A 15,577-nucleotide genomic window follows, 5' to 3' on the forward strand; every position below is an offset into this window, starting at 1 on the left:
CGGCAGGGACACCAGCTAGTCGTGAGAGAACAGGGACAGCTGCTGAGAGCAGGGAGCTGGGAGCCTGGACTCCTGGGTTCTATCCCCAGCCCTGGGAGGGACTGACTGATGAGTGGGCTGTGTGTGTTGTCATGCAGAATGTTGCCATCTACTGGCCGAAGCCGGGACTCCCGAAGCCTGCAGGAGCTCGCTGTCTATGGGCCAGCTCTGGAGGCAGCACCTTCCTCCCTTAGGGCATTGCTGTGCCTGGCCTCTCTGGCAGGGGTGGCTCCAGGAACCAGCACGCCAAGCGTGTGCCTGGGGCGGCAAGCCATGGGGGGCGCTCTGCCGGTCGCTGGGAGGGAGGCAGGCAGGTTGCCTTCGGCGGCATGCCTGCGGAGGGTCCGCTGGTCCTGCGGCTTCGGTGGACCTCCCGCAGGCGTTCCGCCAAATCCACGGGACCGGGAACCTCCCGCAGGCAAAGGCAGTCTGCCTGCTGTGCTTGGGGCAGTAAAATACCTAGAGCCGCCCCTGCCCTCCAGACCCCTCTGCCCAGAGCTCTCAGGAACCGGGCTGTTCCCAGTGCGTCAAGCTGTGAACCGGCTGGGGTGAGGCCTGCGCTGGGTGAGGCCTGGGCCCACCTGTGCAGCACTGAGCGCTTGGCAGACGCAGGCAGACATGGGGCAGTCGGTCATCCAGCGGATTCAGCTCTTTATTCGCATCTGCTCAGCTTGGGATGGCGTGTGGCACACAGGGCTCTACCCTTCCTGGCTCCTGCCTGTCCATGCAGCACGGACCTTCTGGGGGAGACAGTCGTGTATCCCAGCCCCTGAGTGGGGGTGCAGCCCCACCCCGGCGATGGCGGGTTTATCAGGGTGGCTGCCTTGGCTGCAGTTGGAGCAATGGCCCAGGAGACGCGTGTTCCAAGCGGGGCCTGCCAGGGCGAGCGGCCCCACTGCTAGTGAGACGCGAGCCCCAGGCCGTGCCAGCTTTGTGCTGCAGCCCACAGAGTGTGGCGCCCAGTGGGAGGGGAATGCCCTGGGCGCCTGCGTTCATCCCTGAAAGGGGAATCCCCCGGGCACTCACCAAGCCATGCCCCTGCACAGCCGACAGCCATCCCCGGGCTGGGCGGGCAGGGCCAGGGAGCCTGGCAGCAGAGAGGAAGAGCCTGGTGGCAGGGGGATGCACTGAAAGCTCGGGGGCGGGGGGAATCAATGGGAGGCTGTGGAGGAGCTGTGGCTGGCTCAGTTGTCCTGTGGAATGAAGAGAGCAGGGGCGGTTAGGGAGCACTGCCCATGGCCTTGGGCGAGGGCTGCAGGGAGCACCAGGAACCCAACTGTGTGCTTCTGCCAGCCTCAGCCTCACCCATTCACTGACACAGCCAGTGACTACAGCCTTGCTGGACCCAGGAATCCTAGCTCCCAGCCCCCCTGCTAGCCACCTGGATCCCACTCCCCTCCCAGAGCTGGGATAGAACCCAGGAGTCTTGGCTCCCAGCCCCCCTGCTTTAATGCATTGGATCTCACTCCCTTCCCAGAGCTGGGGCAGAACCCAGAAGTTATGGGGCTCCCTGTATCTCCCTCTCCCTGGGTGTGGGCATGCACCTGGCAGACCACGCTGATGTCCTCCTGGTGGGTGCAGTTGTGGTAGCCCCAGTAGCGGTGGGCACAGTTCTGCAAGGTCTTCTCGGTGCCTTTGCAGCGGATGTCGTCCAGCCAGATTTTCCCTGTACCCTGGCCAAAGCGGGGCCGGTCCTGCAGCTTTGGGGCCAATGGCTTGGTTGGGCCACAACCCAGCTCCTGGCAGACCACTTGGGCATTGGTCTCTGACCAGTCATCGTCACACACGGTGCCCCACACTCCATCATACCGCACCTCCAGCCGCCCGGAGCAGTTGCCTGGGCCGTCCACCAGCCGCAGCGAGAAGGGCTCTGTGGGGGGGAAGGCGGTCATCTGGGTCGGTGCCTCAATGCATGCTGGGAAGGCATGGCCAGGCTTGTGGAGGGGGCTTGCCCAGCACTGACCCCCACATCGCAGGGGCCCCAGTGCTGTGCTGTCTGTGCCCTGTTTGCCCACCCAGGAGGAGCAGCTGTTGCCAGGCTCAGCTGGGGCCACAGCACACCCTGCCTGACCTGGGTCTGGCAGGGGTGAGGGCCTGGTGCCAGCGCTGCTCTCTCACCTTGGCACATGACTCCGGTGTCCCGTGGTGGGGGCAGCGCCGCCCCTCCCAGGCGTGGGCTCAGCAGTGAGTAAGCTGAGGATGCATCATTAGTGGATGGTGTGGGTGGACGCTGGCCCTGCTGCATGAGGGCGTTTTCCCTTCATAACCCTGCCCCATGGCACATGACAGGGAGCAGAGCCCAGGCCCTGCTTGTCCCACCCTCTGGACCTGTCAGGTCCCCTCCCCGCTCCCCGGGCAGACTGTGCAGTGCTCACCCAGCAAGGCTGCTCAGTCAGAACTGAGCCCCCACCCTGGGACCCCAGGCATCCTCCCGACCCTCCCGTAGGGCCAGGGCTCTCCAGGCCGGCTCACCTTGGCAACGGGCCCCAGCGTCCTTATCATGCTGGCAGAGGTCCCCTGGATCCATGTACGAGCAGTTCCCCAGCGCTGCCTCTGTCCCCTGGCACTGAACTTTCGTCATCAGGACAGGGTCTGACTTGACGCCTGGGCCGAACACTTTACTACTCAGCGATTCCATGGCCGGCCCACAGCCCAGCTGCCGGCACACCACAGCCACATCTTTCATGTCCCAGCCGTTGTCACACACGGTGCCCCAGCGCCTGTCCGGACGCACCTCCACTCGCCCGGCGCAGCGGTGGGGGCCACCTACCAGCCTCACCTCTGGCAAAGCAAATGCAGCTATTGAGACACCTGCTCTGGGGCTGTGCGGGGAGACCCCAGGAAATGGCGCAGCATCAGAGCCTCTGCTTTACAGAAGGGAAACTGAGGCACAGAGACAGGACATGACTGACCCCAGGTCACACAGTGAGCCTTGTGCAGAGCAGGGAATAGAACTTGCCCCCCCGCCCCCACTCCCTGGCCAGAGTCAGGCACAGAACCTGGCCCCCCATCCCCGGCCCTGGACCCCTTTCCCTGCTCTAACCACAGGACATCGGGACCAAGACAAGAGTGGATCTGGACTCCTGGCTCCCCATCCTGTCCCTTATCCATAAGCTTGTTCCCCTCCCCATTACCCCTTGCTCCCATTTCCACTCAGCAGCATGTGCATTAAACACCCAGAGCTTCCCATTGGCCACGTCATCACATCATCACTGCCCTCAGGCAGCCCCCTTGCTCCCATTGCATGCTGGGACCTGCCCTCAGGCACCCTCCTTGCTCCCATTGCATGCTGGGATCTGTGCTCGGCCGGCTCCTCGCTCCTACTGCATGCTGGGACCTAACTTCAGGCAGGTGCCTTAATACCGTTGCACTCTGGGACCTGTGCTTGGCAGCTGACTCTCCAAAGGGCGGCCGTGGTCACCTCTGCTCAGGCCCCAGCCGTGATGCCAGGGGGGTTAGGATCCTGGCCTGGGCTCTGGCAAAGGGCAGTTGCCTGGGGGCCAGACATACATACCTGAGGAGGCACCTGGGGAGAGAGAAGGGGGAAACTGTCAGGAGTAGAGAGGGGCCCCGTGCACCCCAAAGCTTCCCGGTCGCAAGGCAGCGCAGAGTCCAGAGCAGTTAGAGCCAGACAGGGCAGTGACACGTGCTGGGACCCAGGGGAACAGGGGAGCCCCAGGAGGCCCAGGCCGGCTGCCCATCAGCTGCTCTGCCCTGCTCCTCTCCCTGGTGCACAGACCAGCCCCATGACGGCACTGCCTGGCCCCACCAGCACACAGACTGAGGCCCTCTCCCTGTGGGGGACTCGGCAGGGCAGGGCTCAGCCACATCCCCTGGTGGGGGGGGGAAACAGGCGAGTTTGTTGTACCCCACCAGGGAGCAAGGGGACATGACAGGGAGCAGAGCCCAGGCCCTGCTTGTCCCACCCTCCGGACCTGTCAGGTCCCTCCCTGCTCCCCAGGCAGACTGTGCAGTGCTCACCCAGCAAGGCGGCTCAGTCAGAACTGAGCCCCCACTCTGGGACCCCAGGAATCCTCCTGACCCTCCCCTAGGGCCAGGGCTCTCCAGGCCGGCTCACCTTGGCAACGGGCCCCAGCGTCCTCATCATGCTGGCAGAGGTCCCCTGGATCCATGTACGAGCAGTTCCCCAGCGCTGCCTCTGTCCCCTGGCACTGCACGTTCGTCATCAGGACAGGGTCTGCCTCATTGCCCTGGCCGAACACTTTAACACTCAGCGCTTCCATGGCCTGCCCACAGCCCAGCTGCCTGCACACCACGGCCACATCGCCCAGGTCCCAGCCGTCGTCACACACGGTGCCCCAGTGCCCGTCCAGACGCACCTCCACCCGCCCGGCACAGCGGTGGGGGCCACCTACCAGCCTCACGACGGGCAAAGCTGCTGAGACACCTGCTCCGGGGCTGCGCGGGGAGACTCCAGGGGCTGCAGGGACAGAAGGCCCAGTTCAGTGCGAGGCATTGCCAGCGAGTGCAGAACAGGGCAAAATGGGCTTTCCCGCCACACTAACCCTGGGCCCTTCTCCCGCACCTCCCTCCTGCCACATGCTGCACAGACAGGTCACTGAGCCCCAGGAAATGGCGCAGCATCAATAGGGAAACTGAGGCACAATGACAGGAAGTGACTTACCCCAGGTGTGACAAAGTGGAACTGTTCTTAATGTTTCCTCTGAATATGTGTGGGTGCCTCAGTTTCCCCTATGCATTTCTTAAGTCTCTAGGTGGTGGGATAAAGGCCAGTGTGCATAAATCACCGACACTCTGTCTCCTGGCAACAAATGGCCAGGGCCCTTCCCCCCTGCAAGGGAATAGCTAAAGGTAAACAAAAAGGTCAGGTAACCTCCTGGCCCAGGAAAGAAACAAAGGCCAGAAAGGAGGGGCTGGAGGGGGTTTCAGTTTGAAGCTGGCTGGGAATGGGAAGTAAGTGCAAATGGGGTTGTCTGGTTCGCTGGGCCCCAAAATGGACCCGGCTGAGGGGTCCTGTTCTCTGTACCTACAAGCTCCGTTTTAAACCGTGTTCCTGTCGTCTAATAAACCTCTGTTTTACTGGCTGGCTAAAAGTCACGTCTGACTGTGAAGTGGGGGTGCAGGACCCTGTGGCTTCCCCAGGACCCGGCCTGGGCGAACTCGGTGTAAAAAGTGCACAGAGGTGCAAAGAATGCTGAATGCTCCAAGGTCAGACCCAGGAAGGTGGAACCTGTGTAAGCTTCTTGCCCTAAAAACAGTCTGCTCCAAAAAACCAGAAGGCTCCCCAAAGTCCTAACTGGCTTTGTGGGGAGCAGTTCCAAAGGATCGCTCGGGGACTCTGTGACACCAGGTTACACAATGAGCCTTGTGCAGAGCAGGGAATAGAACCTGCCCCCCACTCCACTGCCTGGCCAAAGACAGGGACAGAACCTGGCCCCCTCCCCCTGCTCCTGGTCCCTTTATCCTGCAATAACCATCAGACATCGGGATCAAGACAAGCGTGTATCCAGATTCCTGTCCCTTATCCATAAGCTCGTTCTCCTCCCCATTACCCCTTGCTCCCATTTCCACTCTGCAGCATGTGCATTAAACACCCAGAGCTTCCCATTGGCCACCTGGTCACTAGGGAAAGATGGGTAGTCTCCCCTTGAGATCGCCCGCCCGCCTGCAGAGCACATGGCTCCTGGGGAGACAGAGTCGTGCCCCTGCAGTGGGGCCAGGCCTGGCAGCTGGAGGGGAGAGACCCTGGCTCCCTTGAGCAAGGCGGGCGTGTCCCTACCTGCCCTCACTCATTTGCATACAGGCCACTCTGCCCCCCAGGTGGGCTGGTTAGACTGCGCAGCTCCCTTCCTACCTCATTTGCATACACACTGGGAGGGCCATCGTGTGCCCTGTGCTGCCCAGCCTGGACAGTCTTCATGTGCCATGGTCACAGCACATGGTCCGCGCCCTGTGTGGGGGCAGGGATGCAATGGGGGCCTGGGTCAGTGTGACAACAAGCAGGTTCCCCTTGGAGAGAGGGGCCACCCTGACCTGGAGGACGGGGGCTAGATTAAGTGTGAACACAGAAGGGGCTGGTAGTTTCTTGCTAAGAGTTGCAGGGGAAGTAAAGAGTGTTGGGGCAGAGAAAGTGGTAAATAGCTGGGGTTTCTGCTTCCTTTGATCTAAGAAAACGTGGCTGGCAGATCCCAGTATTGAGTGAGACGGCAGCACAGGGAGAAACCAGAGCTGGGGGGAGGAAAAGGTGATGCCATGTTCCCCGTGATCCACTGCAATGAATCACAGGTCACAGAGGGGCAGCTCCTAGACCCATGCTCCTGTGTGTGCTTGCACCCAGGCAGCCGCCTTGTATGCTGGGATCTGCGTTCAGGCAGCCTCCTCACTCCTCTTGCATGCTGGGATCTGCGTTCAGGCAGCCTCCTCACTCCTCTTGCATGCTGAGACCTAACCTGCCTTAATACCGTTGCACTCTGGGACCTGTGCTTGGGCAGCTGACTCTCCAAAGGGCGGCCGTGGTCACCTCTGCTCAGGCCCGAGCCGTGATGCCAGGGGGGTTGGGATCCTGGCCTGGGCTCTGGCAAAGTGCAGCCCCCTGGGGGCCAGACATACATACCTGAGGAGGAGACTCCCACATTGGCAGCTGGGGAGAGACAAGGGGGAAACGGTCATGAGCAGAGAGGGGCCGTGCACCCGAAAGCTTCCCGGTCCCAAGGCACCTGCAGGAAAGTGGTGCCGGGCGGTGCAGAGTCCAGAGCAGTTAGAAGCAGACACGGCAGTGACACGTACTGGGACCCAGGGGAATGGGGGAGTCCCAGGAGGCCCAGCCAGGCCGGCTGCCCATCAGCTGCTCTGCCCTGCTCCTCACCCTGGTGCACAGACCAGCCCCATGAGGGCACTGCCTGGCCCCACCAGCACACAGACTGAGGCCCTCTCCCTGTGGGGGGACTCGGCAGGGCAGGGTTCAGCCACATCCCCTGGTCGGGGGGGGAAACAGGCGAGTTTGTTGTACCCCACCAGGGAGCAAGGGGACATGACAGGGAGCAGAGCCCAGGCCCTGCTTGTCCCACCCTCCGGACCTGTCAGGTCCCTCCCTGCTCCCCGGGCAGACTGTGCAGTGCTCACCCAGCAAGGCCGCTCAGTCAGAACTGAGCCCCCACTCTGGGACCCCAGGAATCCTCCTGACCCTCCCCTATGGCCAGGGCTCTCCAGGCCGGCTCACCTTGGCAACGGGCCCCAGCGTCCTCATCATGCTGGCAGAGGTCCCCTGGATCCTCGTATGGGCAGCTCCCCAGCGCTGCCTCTGTCCCCTGGCACTGCACGTTCATCATCAGGATCGGGTGTGACTCGTTGCCCTGGCCAAACACTTTACTACTCAGCGCTTCCATGGCCGGCCCACAGCCCAGCTGCCTGCACACCACAGCCACGTCGCCCAGGTCCCAGCCGTCATCACACACGGTGCCCCAGGGCCCATCCAGACGCACCTCCACCCGCCCGGCGCAGCGGTGGGGGCCACCTACCAGCCTCACGTCTGGCAAAGCAAACACAGCTGCTGAGACACCTGCTCCGGGGCTGCGCGGGGAGACCCCAGGGGCTGCAGGGACTGAAGGCCCAGCTCAGCGCGAGGCATTGCCAGCGAGTGCAGAACAGGGCAGAATGGGCTTTCCCGTGACACTAACCCTGGGCCCTTCTCCCGCACCTCCCTCCCACCACATGCTGCACAGACAGGTCACTGAGCCCCAGGAAATGGCGCAGCATCAGTGCCCCTGCTTTACAGAGGGGAAACTGAGGCACGGTGACAGGAAGTGACTTACCCCAGGTCACACACACACTGAGCCTTGTGCAGAGCAGGGAATAGAACCTGCCCGCCCCACCCCACTCCCTGGCCAGAGACAGGGACAGAACCTGGCCCCCTCCCCCTGCTCCTGGCCCCCTTTCCCTGCTATAACCATTAGACATCGGGACCAAGACAAGTGTGTATCCGGACTCCTGGCTCCCCATCCTGTCCCCCCATCCTGTCCCTTATCCATAAGCTCGTTCTCCTCCTCAGTATCCCTTGCTCCCATTTCCACTCAGCAGCATGTGCATCAAACCCGGGATGCAGGGGTTTACACACTCAGAGGGGCCCTCACTGAATCAGAGCAAGAGGCACAGCCTCAGATCCATGGCTCCCCCGGGGCGAGCAGCTCCACCCTGCTGTGATCTGGTGCCAAGAGCCCCTCGCACCCCACCAGCCTGGGAAGCCCCTTTTAAGGGCTGGCACAGGACTGCCAGGTCAGTATGGGAGGAACCGGAGTGAGGGGCTGGCCCATGGACCAGTCACAAGATCATTTCCTGGCACCACGGCACTGGGCTCAGCACGCTGGGGGGAGGAGGGCAGGGGAGTGACACTGTGGTGAATAGTGTTGCCTGCAAATGAACCCGCTGATGTGGCCATGGATGGCCAGTGCTGCAGGGAGCAGGGCAGGAGCTCAGTGGGGAGCCCTCTCCCTCTACAGGCAGTGCTGGCCCTGGCTCTGGGAGGGTAGTGGGGTGTACTGGTTAGAGCAGGGGGGCTGAGAGTTGGGACTTCTGGGTTCTATCTTTGGCTCTGGGAGGGGAGTGAGTGGGATCTGCTGCCTAGAGCAGGGGGGTGGAAGCAGGGACCTCAGAGGCACCTCCCCACTCTGTGATTGTCCTGAGTCCCATGGCGCTGGCCCAAATTCCTGACTGCTTCCCCTTCTGATTCTGCCTGGAATCTCTGCAGCCGGCTCCACTTCCTTCTCTGGCAGAGCTGGTGCTTTGGCTCTGAGGAGGGGCTCCCCCCAACATGGCAGCTGAGGGAGGGGGGAGCCTGACCCAATAGGAGCTTGCAGGCACCTTAGAAGACAACTTTGGAGGAGGGATCCAGGTGGGAGATGGGTTGATCAGAAGGAGGTCACTCCCCCAGCCTGGCTGTCCCCCAGCTCCTGGGACCCCAAGACCCACTTGACCTGTCGTTGGCCTGAGCTTGAGAGGGACGTTCTGACAGACCAGGACAGGGTGAGGGACCCACCAAAAGCACCAGCCCCCACACGGGAGGTGAGTCGGGTTCCTGCTGACACCCCCCTCCCTTGTCATGGATCCTGTCCCTGCCTGCCGTGTTGTGCCTCTCTCCTGGCCTTCCCCTGCTGCCTTGGGTCAGTGCGTGTCTGGCTGGGCCAGCCTAGGCTGCATCTTCTGGTGCGTGGATCTCTCCTCATGAAGCTCTCAGGCGCCCTGCCTGGCTTGCCAGCCCCCTCCTGCCCACGGTTCCCAAGTGCCCTGCCTGGTTCACCAGCCCCCTCCTGCCCTCTGCCAGGTGGTGCAGAGCCACCCTTGCAGCCCCAGCACACACTCTGAGAGGGGTCCGCTGCTTCCAAACTAGGCCATGCAGAACCTAGGGGTGACAAAGTGGGACTGTTCTTAATCTGTCCTCTGAATACTGTGTGGGTGCCTAAGTTTCCCCTATGCATTTCTTAAGTCTCCAGTGTGCATAAATGGCTGACCCTCTGTATCCTGGCAACAAATGGCCGGGGCCCTTCCCCTGGCAAGGGAATAGCTAAAGGTGAAAAAAGAGATCAGGTGAGCTCCTGGCCCGGGAAAGAGACAGGGGCCAGAAAGGAGGGGCTAGAGGAGGGTTTTCCATTGGGAGCTGGCTGGGGATGGGAAGTGAGGGCAGATGGGGTTGTCTGGCTCACGGTCTGGCTCACTGTCTCATTGGCCCCAGAATGGACCTGGCTGAGGGGTCCCATTCTCTGTACATACAAGCTCTGTTTTAGACCATGTTCCTCCTGTCATCTAATAAACCTCTGTTTTACTGGCTGGCTAAGAGTCATGTCTGACCGCGAAGTGGGGGTACAGGACCCTGTGGCTTCCCCAGGACCCCGCCTGGGTGGACTTGCTGTGGGAAGCGCATGGAGGGGCAGATGCTGAATGCTCCAAGGTCAGACCCAGGAGGTGAAGACGTGTGAGCTTCTTGCCCCAAAGACAGTCGGCTCCAAGGGAGAGGAGGCTCCCCAAAGTCCTGACTGGCTCTGTGGGGAGCAGTTCCAGAGCATCGCCCGGGGACTCCGTGACACTAGGCATCTCCCCCCCAGCAGGGTGAGCTCTTCCCCTGGGGAGGGCAGGAGGGGCAGGGAGCTCCCCTCCGTCACATGACAGGTACTGTCTCACACAGCTGCAGAGTGGGGCTCCTGTTCATTTAGCTCTGGGGGCAGCATCTCACTGGGGCTTCTGCATGTCTTTGTCCTTGGCCAGAGCCCAGGGGTGTGGGGGAGAGGGGTGCAGAGCCCAGGGGAGAGACCCGGCCCCAAACATTGGTGGAGCTGGGCTCCCAGGCCCTGGATATTGCTGGAGCCTGGGCACCATGAGCCCATATAACTCGCCGCCAGTGCTCAGCAGGGCCCTGCCTGGCGCCAAAGGGCTGCGTGGGGCAGGCGGCGGCTCAGAGCTGCCTTTGGGGAGAGGCTCCGGGCTCACCTGGGATTGACAAGGACACCGAGAGCTCAAGGCTGGACAATGGCTTAGCCCTGCCTCTCCGTGCCAGCCCCGGGCTGCGGGACGCTGCGGCCAGGTGACTATTAGCCCTGCTCTCTATGCCAAGGCTGCTGGTGAGGTTGGGAGGCTCCCTCGGCCAGGGGCCCTGGAGGGGCCCAGTACAAGCCTCCCGCAGGCTGGGCTGGGCTGGGCTCACTGCAGGGAGCTGCGGGGAGAGACGGGGCTGCTGGTGCCGAGGGCACGGCCCTGCCCCTGGGGACGGGCGGGGGGGCCTCAGGGCCCAGCACATTAAAGGGGTCACTCCCAGGAGACTGGTGATCTAGACCAGACCCTGTGGATCCACAATGGGCAGACGGGCAAACTGGGCAGCCAGGCCGAGGGGGCCGGACAGTTACACACAGCATGGACCCCGGGGGCCCTGCAGTGCGGAGCACCCCGTGCTGGGGCTACAGGGGTTACAGGCCACTGCCCAGTGGGAACAGGGCTCCCCAGAACAGACAGACAAGCAGATGCTGCCGATCCAGCTCCTTCCTCTTTACTAGGGGCTGGGCTCAGACTGACACCTGCAGCCCAGAGCTCACTGCCAACGTGGGGGGCAGACGGGCATGATCTCAGGGTGTATCCCACAGAGCTCTGCACTGGAGGTGGGGGGGGCAGTGCAGGCTGGGGGTGTCTGTCTCTCAGCCATGACTCAGACAGGAGAGCTGGGTCTGTGCTGAAAGCTTCCCAGCCTGATCCCTGCACCACCCACAGTGACATGATGGATGCAAGTTACCTGAGCACACAACACCAGCATCTTCTCCGTGGGTACAGTTACTGTCTCCCCAAGGCCGAGCCCTGCAATCGGAGAGGGCAACTTCTGTCCCTGTGCAGTTGACGTCATCCAGCCAGATATGGTCTGATCCTCGCCCAAATCGAGCCCCTCCTGGGGCTGATAACGCCATCCCACAGCCCAGCTGCCTGCACACGACTCCGGCATCCTGTAACTCCCAGCTGTCATCACACACGGTTCCCCACTGCTGGTTGTGAAACACCTCGACCCTCCCAGCGCAGCGACTCGGGCCATTCACCAGTCGGAGCTGAGTCACTTCTGAGATGCCAGCGTCTGCAAACACCCAAGGGAATAAACACTCAGGGAGGTTCCTGTGCATCCGATCACTAGTGATGCTGGCGAAGAAACGGTTACCTACCTCTCGCAACTGTTCTTCTTCGAGTGATTGCTCATGTGCATTCCAATAGGTGACTCCCAAGCAGTTTCCCTGGGGGAGGGGTCGGAGTTCACCTGGTTGAGGAATGCAGGACTGCCCTGCCAAAGGCTGCATCGTCCCTTGCCTGTTGGGTAATGGCATAGTGTGACATGAAGGTGTGGATAGAGGACCACGTTGCTGCCTTGCATATTTCCTGGATAGGGATCTGCGCCAGGAATGCTGTGGACGACGCCTGCGCTCTTGTGCAGTGCACCGTAAGTGGAGGGGCTGGAATTTTAGCCAGGTTGTGGCAAGTCCTGATACAGGACGTGATCCACGATGAAATGCGCTGGGACGAGATCGGAAGCCCCTTCAGCCTTTCTGTGATTGTGATAAAGAGCTGTGGTGACTTACGAAATGGCTTTGTGTGGCCAATGTAGAATGCTAGGGACGCTGGAAGTCCAGGGAATGGAGCATGTGTTCTCTGTGTGGAAGCCAGTAAATAATTAACAAGGTTTTGAAGAGATCTTAATGAATGTTAGTTAGCAAGAGTCAGGCCATACTGTGACCCTTATGACGTGAGATTTGTAGAAGCAAGATAATGTAAGACAGAGTGAACTGTGTGAAAGTATTACGACCTTGCAATGTGCAGTCTTGCTTTTTCTAGTAAGATAGCAGAAAAGCTTATGTATAAACAAAATGTATTTGTTGCTTTTTACTGTCTCCATGATTGTCTAAGCTTGTTTGTAACGAAGGTATAAAGGCTTGATGTAATTGTTTACCAGTTGAGAGACCTGTCCAGGACCCTGTGTCCTATGGCACTCTCTCCCTCCATGGTAATTACTGGAGAAATAATAAAGTATTTAATTTTGCTGCACCCAAACAAAAAGCGAGAACTAAGTTTTTCTTCGACAATTTGGGGGCTCGTCCGGGATGGCAACGCCCACGGACCCACAGACGGCTACTACGGATCATTCCCCTTCGAACCCCATGGCGCCACATGAGAGGTATGAGACCTTTTGAAATCTCTATTGGGGTATCGGAGGAGGACTGTCCCTGAGGACGTCTGTCTCTCTGTTGGGCTCACGCCATCTGAACTTATTGACTGTGCAGCAGGATCAGATGCAAAGTGGTATTGGGGAGAGGCCCCAATAAGGTTAGTTTATAGCAGTACTGGGAACTGCTGAGTTGGCCAAGGTAATGCATAAGGTAATGCATAAGGTAATGCATAAGGTAATGCATAGGTAAATGCACCGGTGCTGAGGGGTTTTTACCGCCTCAAGAGGGGTTGTCATACCGCCTCATGGTAATGGTCCGGACCAGGTAAAGATGCATCGTGGTTAAAAAAAAAATAAACAAAAAAAAAATTTAAAAAGGTTAAAAAAGGGTTAAAAAAAAAAAAGGAAGAAAAGGAGGCCTTGGTGTGTGTGTGTGTACACCAGTGTGAGTGGCTGTTACCGGGCTAGCCCGGTAACTAGTGGATCTTTAGGAGATCCGACCCACGGTGGGCTGACTCGGCCAGGCATTGTCCGGCGAGGAAGCTGCCGTCTAGGAGTGTGTGAACCCATCTTCCCTCCCCTTTCCTTGTGAGTCTCTCCTGTGTGAGTGGAAAATGGGTAAGGGACTGTCTAAATATTCCACCTTACCCCCTAAGGGTACCCCAGCATATTACATGTACGTACATTATGGTCCTAAAACCTGCAGGTATTTAAATGATTGAAATCTGTACACGCGTGAAAAATTCATTTAAACAATGCCCATTAGAAGGCACCTTCAATCTAGATGAGATCATATATCTAAGAGGAGCTTTTAATCACCAAAGAAAAGCCTCTGACACGGTGTGAGCAATTTGTCTAGGAACGGGTTAATTTGAAATTCGGCTTCACCCAGAGATAGGAGAAGTTGTTTTGTGTTCAAGGTCATGTATCAGTGCGGACTATGCTAAGTGCAAAGAAAACTGCTTTCAGCCCCAGCTACTTGTGGAAAATTGAAACTGAGGCAAACCAAACGCAGTACAAGTTACAGAATTGGAATTATATTTGCAAAGCTTAACTTCCCAGTGAGACATGTGTGAGTATTAAAGTGGTTTAAGGCTTGGGGCATTCATGTTTTTCCTGTGTGAGGTGGGAGCATTCCCAATACTCTCCATTGTTGTTTTATTATTTTTAATGAAGCTTTAAAATTTGATTGTATGCTCTGTCAGTCTGATCACCTGACATGAGGGATAAATTAGTAACAGGAATTTGTCACAGTTTGGTGTGCAATTAATAATGGGTGGGTCTCTGGGTAGACCCCCAAAGGGGTTTGGATTATGTGTTAAGTGAATGGCCATGTATTTTTGCCCAGGTGGCAAGCCTTACTAGGGAGGACTCGGGTAGTCTTGTAAGTAAAAATGTTTTGGGGAAAAGACCAGTAGGGTGGGGCTAGTTGAGAAGCTCACCATCCTAGCTAAACTGGTAGTGGAGCAAATTGGTGCAAAATGGACGGGACGGCTCAGCGAGAAAAAAAAGGATCGGGCCCAGGCGAGCAGGCAACAGACAGAGTGATTGGAAAACAGGTTGGAAACCTTTGAGGGTGTAGTGGAAAAAAAGGAGTAAGTGAATATAAGCATGAGAATTTCAAATACTCAGAAGTATATTTGGAATGGTGATTTGAATTGGTAAAGTGGCTGTTGGAAGGGAAAAGCAAGTGATTTTTAAGAGAACAGTTTTTTGGTGTCTTTGAAATGTTTGTAAATAAATTCAGGCAAATACATTTATTAGATTGTAATAATTTGGCTATGACCAATTTTGTTAACTCAGTTGAAGACTGTATACAGTGCTATGTAATGAAAATTTTATTAGGCTCTACAGGCACTATAAGTGGTGATGTTTTCTTTCAGTGTTTAAAAGCAGGAGTTGAAAATAAAAAGCAAGCCAGAAAGAATCTGTGTTACTGCAAATTAACTAACTGATAAGGTAGAGGCCGCTGAAACCAGAGCTGTCTGAGAAACACATACGAGAAAATATGGGGTAATTCCTCTGTTTTGCCTAGAATCAACAAGAGTATTTGTATGTTTTAAGTAATGCTTGACTGCCCAGAAGGGGTAGACTTTTGTTTTGTCTTTCAGATAATCAAAGAAAACTAATGCCAGCTGAACAGCATTCAACATATCATGCATTTACTGACAGAGTAAAAATTATGTTGTGTATTCTATGTTCTGTCTTGTGATGTTTGTCGTGGCCAGAATTGTTGTGTTTAATATTTTTATGGGATGGTCTAATTTAAAATCAAGTGGCAGTGTTAAATTGAAATGCAGATACTTGTTTTGTTCAACTTAGAATACAAAGTGTTTGGTTACATCAGAAAAATGTGATACACTAAAGTCTAATACATTTTCTTCAGTAAGAGAAAGAAACTACATTGGCCAAATCTTTTAATTTAGAGTGGTTATTAAAATTTGCATACTGCCAGTCTTTGGAAGCAATGACATGAAAAGTTAACCCACTCCCCATATTGTACAAGGGATCCTTCTGGCTACCTCAGACTTTTAGCCAGAGGGCTGGGGATGGTGGATAGCTATTGGACTAGAAGTTATATTAAGTGGACTTCTCAAAGTGGGTGTGCTTGTCCTGGCTTGTCCTTCCACAGTTCTGTAATAAGGTTATTTTAGTGAAAGGGTATATGTGGCATACATTGAATGATAATACTTCTGTACTGTATAACAGTACTGTTTATGTGTTCATGGTATGAAAAAGGTGTATAATTGAAGAGTAAAAGTTTCCTTTGTAGGTTAAATGAAAAAAAACAACCAGAGAATGGCTGACATGCGCTGGCCCCAGTCAAGGACACCGCTTGGCTGCCTACCAAGGGAAGGGGGGGGGGAATGGTTGCTG

General features: G+C 57.3%; 1 protein-coding gene across 1 annotated transcript in view; it reads right to left on the minus strand.

The window, feature by feature from the left end:
- Positions 1–673: 673 nt before the first annotated feature.
- Positions 674–15,577, minus strand: part of LOC123350078 (deleted in malignant brain tumors 1 protein-like) — a 267,416-nt gene continuing 252,512 nt past the window's right edge. The window contains exons 14-20 of the mRNA XM_044988433.1: positions 7,241–7,549; positions 6,635–6,661; positions 4,118–4,480; positions 3,554–3,565; positions 2,512–2,820; positions 1,584–1,909; positions 674–1,232 (exon numbers count right to left, since the gene is read on the minus strand). Of these exons, the coding sequence (XP_044844368.1) occupies positions 1,224–1,232; positions 1,584–1,909; positions 2,512–2,820; positions 3,554–3,565; positions 4,118–4,480; positions 6,635–6,661; positions 7,241–7,549 (1,355 nt within the window). The 3' untranslated portion in view covers positions 674–1,223. The remainder of the gene's footprint in view (positions 1,233–1,583; positions 1,910–2,511; positions 2,821–3,553; positions 3,566–4,117; positions 4,481–6,634; positions 6,662–7,240; positions 7,550–15,577) is intronic.

Source organism: Mauremys mutica, chromosome 15 (genome assembly GCF_020497125.1).
Source record: "Mauremys mutica isolate MM-2020 ecotype Southern chromosome 15, ASM2049712v1, whole genome shotgun sequence".
NCBI classification, from domain to species: Eukaryota; Metazoa; Chordata; order Testudines; family Geoemydidae; genus Mauremys; species Mauremys mutica.